Genomic DNA, 8,133 nt, shown 5'->3' on the forward strand with positions numbered 1-8,133 from the left:
CGTGGAGCACCACGTCACCACCGAGGGGCCTCCAGTCTACGCCAGGGCCCGACGGTTGAACCCTTCTAAGCTAACCGTAGCGATGGCGGAATTCGCAACCATGGAACGCCTGGGCATCGTCCGCCGCTCCAACAGCCCTTGGGCCTCTCCTCTGCACGTCGTGCCCAAGCCGAACGGCGGTTTCCACCCGTGCGGGGATTACCGCCGACTCAACGATGCCACTACACCTGACCGCTACCCGGTACCGCACATACAGGACTTTTCAGCGCATCTGGCCGGCACGAAGGTTTTCTCCAAGGTGGACCTGGTGCGTGGATACAACCAAGTGCCCATGCACCCCCTGGACATTTCCAAAACGGCAGTAATAACGCCTTTTGGACTCTTTGAGTTCCTGCGGATGCCTTTTGGGCTCAAGAATGCCGCCCAGACGTTCCAGCGCCTGATGGATTCGGTGCTGCGGGACCTGCCGTTCGTGTTCGTGTACCTGGACGACATCCTCGTCGCCAGCGTTTCAGTGGAGGAGCACCTGTCTCACCTCCGGGCCCTGTTCATGCGGCTCAGCGAACATGGATTGATCATCAACCCTGCAAAGTGCCAGTTCGGGGTGTCGGACATTAACTTCCTCGGGCACCGCGTCACCAAGGATGGTGCAACACCCCTGCCGTCGAAGGTGAAGGCTGTTGCGGCTTTTCCTCGCCCGCTTACAGCCCGGTCACTGCGTGAGTTCCTTGGGATGGTGACTTTCTACCACCGTTTCATCCCCCGGGCCGCCCACATCATGCGGCCATTGTATGAGGCTCTGAAAGGCAAGACCCCGTTCAGGCGATCGACTGGACATCAGAGGCGGAAGTCGCTTTCACTGAAGTTAAGACCGCGCTGGCTCAAGCGGCTTTGCTGGCACACCCTTCATCCACGGCTCCCATCTCCATCACTACGGATGCTTCGGACTACGCAGCCGGCGCGGTGCACGAACAGTGGCTGGACGGAGCTTGGCAACCGCTTGCCTTTTTCAGCAGGCAGCTGACGCCGAGGGAACAAAAGTACAGCGCTTTTGACCGGGAGCTCCTGGGTCTTTATTTGGCTGTGCGGCACTTCCGTTTTCTGTTGGAAGGCCGTGAGTTCACGGCGTTTGTAGACCACAAACCGCTCACAATCGCCATGTCAAAGGTGGCGGAGCCTTGGTCGGCACGTTAGCAGCGGCAGCTCTCCTACATTTCGGAGTTTACCACAGACATTAAACACATGGCTTGCAAGTCGAACTTGGTTGCCGATTGCCTCTCCAGGGTCGTCATCGGAGCCGTCCAGCTGGGCCTGGATTATGCTCGTATGGCGGCGGACCAGGTCACCGACTCCGGCGTCCAGAGTCTGAAGACAGAGAGCGCTGGGCTGCGCCTGGAGGACGTGGTGTTCGGCGACGCGGTCATCACCCTTCTGTGCGACGTCTCTACGGGCCTGTCACGACCGGTCGTCCCCGCCAACTGGAGGCGTCCTGTTTTCGAGGCGGTGCACGGCTTGTCTCATCCTGGCGTTAAACCTTCGGTGCGCTTGGCGGCCGCAAAGTTTGTCTGGCGTGGGCTGAAAAAGGATGTAAGAGCTTGGGCTGGGGGGTGCGTGGCTTGTCAACGCGCTAAGGTGCACCACCACACGAAGGCCCCTTTGGAGCGGTTCCTAGTGCCAGAAAGGAGGTTTGATCATGTTAACATCGACCTGGTAGGTCCGTTGCCCTCCTCTCAGGGTTTTTCCTACCTCCTCACCATGGTGGATAGGACGACCCGTTGGCCGGAGGCGGTTCCTCTTGTGTCGACTTCAGCCGCTGACGTGGCTAGGGCTTTTATCGCGACGTGGGTGTTTCGTTTTGGCACCCCGTCAGACATTTCCTCGGACAGGTGCTCACAGTTCACTTCAGGGCTCTGGGGCTCTGTTGCAGACAGTTTGGGGGTCAAACTGCACAGGACTACCGCTTACCACCCCCAGGCTAACGGCCTCTGCGAGCGCTTCCATCGCTCCATGAAGGCGGCGCTCAAGGCCAGCCTTAAGGACGGTAACAGGGTCGACAAGCTGCCCTGGGTGATGTTGGGCCTGAGGACCGCGCCTAAGGAGGATCTGCAGTGCTCCACGGCGGAGATGGTTTATGGTCAACCCCTGAGAGTCCCAGGGGAATTCCTACCCAAGGCATCAGTTCCTTGGTCTCCTACGGCTCAACGGGTTTTCATGCAAGATGCGGCGGAGGCTTTCGTTCCGGTTCCGACTTCTCAACACGGCGCGCCGGGGTCTCAGGTGCCAGCAGACCTACGCTCGGCTGGGCACGTTTTCATCCGCCACAACGCGCACAGGGGCCCCCTACAGCCCCCTTACGATGGGCCTTTCCGGGTTTTGAAGCAGGGGGACAAGCAGCTGGTGGTCGAAATGGGTGGCAAGGCGGAGACCGTCTCGGTGGACCGGGTTATGGCTGCTCATTTGGACTTGGAGCAGCCGGTGGTGTTGGCCCGTCCACCACAACGGGGTCGCCCCCCGTCTTCGATTCCCGCTACAGGTTTGAGTCCTGTGGTTCCGGTTCCCACTTTGCCGGGAACCGCACGTTCAGAGGTTGTTTTGCCTGCCCCCATACTCAGGAGTAGAGGGGGTCGGCGTGTTGTTCCTCCCCGCCGCACGGACTTTGTTTATCTGTGAATTCTGGGGGGGCTTGTGTGGTGACTCTAGTTAACCATAATTCACTTTTGGGTCACAGTTCCTACACGGACCTGGTTTAGCGTAACACCGGAGATATAGGTTGCCAAGCTAGAGCTAGCAACGCACTCTAACTTCACTCTCCTCAATGAGTACATGTCTGATACTACTATGGCTTGATGGAAAATAAAGAGTGGAAATCCCTTTTAAATACTCCGCCTCCGACTCCTTCTTACCGGCACTACAACACAAGCATTCATCAATGGTTCGTAAAGTGGCGCTGTACCTTAATAATATAAAGGATTGTATTTGCGTGCATTTCCTGTTCGGAAAGTGGCAATGTACTGAGAGTGGAGGTGTCCTGACATTAGCGCCTGCAAGCAGGCTCCATGGACCTGTCAGCTCCGGACTGCGCAAATTGCGTAGATGACGCGCTACGTCATGAACGCAAGAAATCTACCCTCGTGGGGGCGCGCTCATGTGATTGGCTTAGAATTGAGGAGACATCTGATTGGCTATAGATAGAAAAAATTACAAGTACGAATCGGCTGACCATCACGGGAGTCTCAAAAAACCCACACACGAATGCACAGCGATCCGTGCACAGAAAGCGGTTTGTGTTTGCAGGTCCAGAGGTTTTAAACGGAAAACAAATGTGTGGATCAAAAAAATATATGTAAAACTTTTTTCTGTATTCGGATTTTATTTACATGTATATGAAACGGAACACATTTGTGTGTGCATTGAAAAACACAAGTGTGGATCCGGAAACACAAGTGTGAATCCTTTTGCGGATCATGAAATACAAGTGTGAATCCGTCTGTGTGCATGTGTGTATTATGAGACTGTTCTGAGCCCATAAATACAAGCATTGCCATATATTTAGATTTGTTTTGCATGAATCTGTTGCAGGTGATAGGAGGATCGGGGCGTTTGTACACATGCTTTGTGTCCTGTCACTACTGCCCGTGCCCGGCCTTTGCTTACACCGTGCTGCGCAGAAATGAGGGCCCGCTGGTGAGTGTCCCACAGTGTTACATACAGGCTGAATACTTTAGAATAAGGGTGGCAAGTTTAGCTTAATGATAATTTTCTTTTCTTTATGCATATTTGATCAGATTTTGATTGAAATCATTTTGCTAATTTCAGGTGTGTGTTTTTTTTTCTTTCAAAAAGGTATTGCAAAAAGGCATATGTTTTTTTAATTGTTGTTAAACATTGTTTTTTTTTAAAGTAGGGAGGATAAAATAAGTTAGGGTAATAAACAATAAAAGTTTCCCTGCTATTCGAAAGTATTTCACCTTTTCTTAATATTTCAGACATTGTTCAGACAACATAGAAATGCTATTTACGGTAATTGTTTTATTTTTGAATAAATGAACCCAAACTACTTTTACGATTCGACATGATAGATTACATTTTTAAAAAGACTGAGACTACCGGCCTCCCCTCTTGGAAAAATGTGCCATATTTTATATTTAAATATATTGCTCTTTAGAGAGAACTTAAAAATAGAGATTAACAAATAAACTTGCTTTTTTTAGTTTTAGAGTAGTGCCTTCAGATAAACCCTTCACCTTTATTTGGCCTCTGCTGGGAAACCCAGGCCCCCAAAATAACCCTTCAATAACTCTCTCTCCCATTTACAATATCTTCTTCAAACAAGGCCAAATGGGTTATAAACTTTTAAAAATATATTTAGCTCATAACTTTTTTTTGTGATGACACACCCGCTTAACACATAGAGGCACGTACACAATGTTCTGCATGTGTTAACTCTATTTGTACACCAACCAACAGAAGTACACATCTGTGATACATTGTTAGTACAGCATCATATTTACTCTCTGCAACGTTTCACAGCCGTGTCTTGTCAATCATGCGTGTATCCTGGAGAAAACTGCTGCCCAGGCAAAAGTGTAAAAAAGCCCCCGTTGAAATATGTGTAACAGATGTAATGTGGTCAGGTTATGTTCTGGTCAGTGAGGGGTGTCTTTATCTGACCGGCTGTTGCTTTAAGTAATGCTTGAAGCATCAGGATAAGTTTATTCCCTGGAGGATGCTGCTAAAATCAGTGTGAGAAGCAGAGACCATGGAGACTCCCTAAGAGTGCATCTCTGAAATCATTCCCCATGAAAACAGACTGAACTATTCACTGCCTCATCAAACTCTCCTGCAACTTTTAAATTTAGGTAGATGGAGTTGTTTTGTGATGTTGCATGTGTGGAAGCTAAGATGCAAGATAAGGCTCATGGTGGATCAGATTTTCAAGAGGAGAGCAGTATCATTTTCAGGATCATATTTGTATGTTGTGCCTCTACTGGGACATGTCTCCATACTTTAATGTTCAAAAAGCTCTTTATTTTTCTCATACTGCCTGTGCTGCAGCACCTCATTTCACCCTCTGCCTGAAACCAGAGCCCAGTCTGCTCTGATTGGTTAGCTGGCCGGCTCTGTTATGATTGGTCAGCAGCTTAGACATGATTCGCCCCTTAGCCTGTACAATGTGTAGGAGCGCTTGCCAATAGAAGCCAGAGTGTTACATTGTGATGTCACTATTTTCAGAAGAAAACAAATGAGTACAATGGAGGCGTTTCATGCCGGGGGGAATGAGAGAAACTGTCTCTGGGGGGAACTTTGGGATTTGAGCCTTTGCAGACCATTTACATGCACACAAACCGATACAACACACTACATGAAGGGATCCCAAAGCACCAAAAAGCACAACAAGGCTCCTGCAAATCCAAAGTTAAAACCTTATAAAGCTCAAGAGAAGAGACATTCTCTCAACAGTCCTCCCTCGCTGGAGCCATCCTGTTACTTCCAACATTGCTGGATAAGGCAAAACATGGTCCATACGGCTCTGACAAGTAGGTCAGAGGTCAGATAAAGGATCCCCTCCCCCCCCCCCCCCCCCCCCACAGCAGACTGATAAGTCTACAGGAGAAGCTAGTAAACAGACCTCTGTCCTTTCCACCACCCTCTGCCTCATTGCTTATGTAGAAACACTAATCCACAGGCATGTTAGTGTGGAGGAAATCTCATGTAAAATGCATGGATAGGCTGAAGGTGGAAATAAGTCACTGATTAACATGTTGATGTTGATAGTAATGAGAGGAGTGACACATGTTCACTGACTCATGCACACGGACGCCGGACTGCAGGGCTTTGCGTCATTTAGCTACAAGAGTTACGTCTAGTTTAACACACACCGTTAGGAAAACAATACACTCATAATAATCAATGTGATATCAATATTAGATATACTCCTTGCAGTTGTAGCTAATGACTTGTGTTGAGGTTTAATCAGTGGGGACAGTTCCAGCAGCAGCTCCTCTCTAGTCTGACGTGAAATTACCAAAGCGCCATTCTTCACCTCTGTGCCATTTATCACACTGATGTTCAATGACTGAGTCTGTGCTCTTTTGTCCACAGTGTAAACACATTCTGGCTGTGTACCTGTGTCAGGCCATGGCTGTGACTCAGCAGGAGAGCGTGTCTGATCCGCAGATGTCCGCACTGTTGAGTGGGACAGCCCCTCTGTGACCCCCAGGTATGTTCAGTACTACCCCTAAAGAAAGATGTTCTCAACCTACACTTTGGGTCTCTGCAGAGGATCGGAGGACGGGAACACAACTGCAGTTTATACTCTTTAATTTGTCTCTCTGTAAGACACCGGATAATTCATTTTTTTTAAAAGAGTTTCTTCATCTGTTTCTCTGGAAAAAAAAAAAAACCTGAAAAATGTAATTTGTAAATATAAATCGTGTACATTTTAGTAATAAAAACTCACTTTTAACAATATAAACATTGCCTTTATTAACAAAATAATTCACCATACATACAGATTGCATTATGTTAAATAGCGGTATCAGTTGTAGTTTAGTTGGATGAAAGGGAGAAGGCTTGACCACAGTGGATGCTTCCTGATTAGTAACGACACTACAGCACACTGACAGGAACTCGGGAATGAAAGGCAGGAATGTTGAATTAGATCAACTCGGTTTTGTCTGTCTCACATTTAGAATCACAAAAGAAGGCAATAGTTTGACATCAATCAATAGCTCGTAGAAAGCCGGACACCTACAGTACTTATTGTTTACACAACAACGACAGTAATACAACGTTACAGTGCATTTACAGTATAGATGTCTCCATTGGAATGCACTTACACTTTAGCACACTCCTGTTTTTAGCCCTTGAAGTTAGTGAGAGGTGGTACACTGGACATGTAGGGGGGTATAGTGAAGCAGTGAAGTCAACACCAACACAACATGGTTCAACAGCACCCATGAAGAAATACGTCAGTGAAAATGAAAGTGCAATGTGTTTTTTCATTTGTGTAGTGATGGCTCTCAGGTGACTAAGTTCACCCTTTTTTTCTGTCACATTACAAATTCACAAAACTCTGCTGTGCTCTGATTAAATTCACCAAGACCTTTCTGGGTGATTCATCAGCTCTCGGCTCTGTCTCATAAGCTCAACCATACCCCCCTCCAAAAAAGAACTAAAGTATCCGGTGCGTTAAGTTTTGAATCGGTGCTGCAGCTGTGTTGCCTCAAATGAGTAACCTGCATGCGAGCACCTTTGCAAATAAGAAATAATGTTTCCTCTCAGAGAACAAATCATTTGTTTGACAGGCATATTCGGGTGTAGTTATAAATAAATTCAAATATTCAGAAGAAAAAAAAGTCACATCTGGTCTGTGTTGTAATAAGATTGATCCAACCTTTCAAGGTTCTTCTAGCGAATTCATGACTAATAAACTCAGGGAATACTCTTTTTATTTCGCACTTTTTTCATTGCATTACATCCCCCTTTTATTTCAGGAATTCAGGATTGAGGAATTGTTGTATTACCTTTAATGGCCACAATACGCCGCCATACACTTGTGTTACCTGCTCTCTTTTAAATAATGATATTATAGGGGTTTTTTGGGGGGCTAAACTAGACATAAACCCATCTTTCTTAGCGTGGAAGAGTTACAATTGTGTGCCTTAGCAGTTTGATTAGTCCTCAATACAATTAATTTAGCTGTTTTTTCAAGTTCAGCTGATCTCAGGTCAGTGAGTGACTGCAGCAGCTTGTGGAGGACAGACTGCGCTAACAGGACAGAGAGAGCCTGAGGATCCCAGCTGAGACTGTCTGACTTTGAGAGTGAAGGGGGGGGATGTGAGTAAGTGACATTCATATACACCGCACTGAATGATGTAAGCCATTACATGCATGTGCAACAGAAGCTCTGGTAATAAATCTGTATCTAATTTGCATTGATTGAGGTATTTAGATTTTCTATGCAGGGATACACTGCCTGAGCTTTTGCTTTCTTCACATGAGTCACGTGAAGCAGCTCTGGAGATGTGTTTTACTAAATGTATCTTGGGCTGAGTCAAATCATGCTGTTTATTTAATAGCCAAAACTTTGTCTTTCTCTGGCTCTCAGGGGTCACTCGTTTATTTTGGGAA

The 8,133-nt window shown here is 47.2% G+C and overlaps 1 protein-coding gene across 4 annotated transcripts in view; it reads left to right on the forward strand.

Moving 5' to 3' along the window:
- The window catches only part of zswim7 (zinc finger, SWIM-type containing 7), a 60,944-nt gene that overhangs the window by 10,298 nt on the left and 42,513 nt on the right, over nt 1-8,133 (forward strand). For 3 of the 4 annotated variants that reach the window (XM_079651608.1, XM_079651609.1, XM_079651607.1), the window contains exons 4-5: nt 3,580-3,684; nt 6,103-6,220. In XM_079651608.1, the coding sequence (XP_079507734.1) occupies nt 3,580-3,684; nt 6,103-6,213 (216 nt within the window). In that variant the 3' untranslated portion in view covers nt 6,214-6,220. Of the gene's footprint in view, nt 1-3,579; nt 3,685-6,102; nt 7,155-8,133 lie in introns of those variants that run through there. The other variant, XM_079651606.1, reaches the window with a different exon arrangement.

The sequence above is a fragment of the Notothenia rossii genome, assembly GCF_949606895.1.
Source record: "Notothenia rossii genome assembly, chromosome: 9".
NCBI lineage: Eukaryota > Metazoa > Chordata > Actinopteri > Perciformes > Nototheniidae > Notothenia > Notothenia rossii.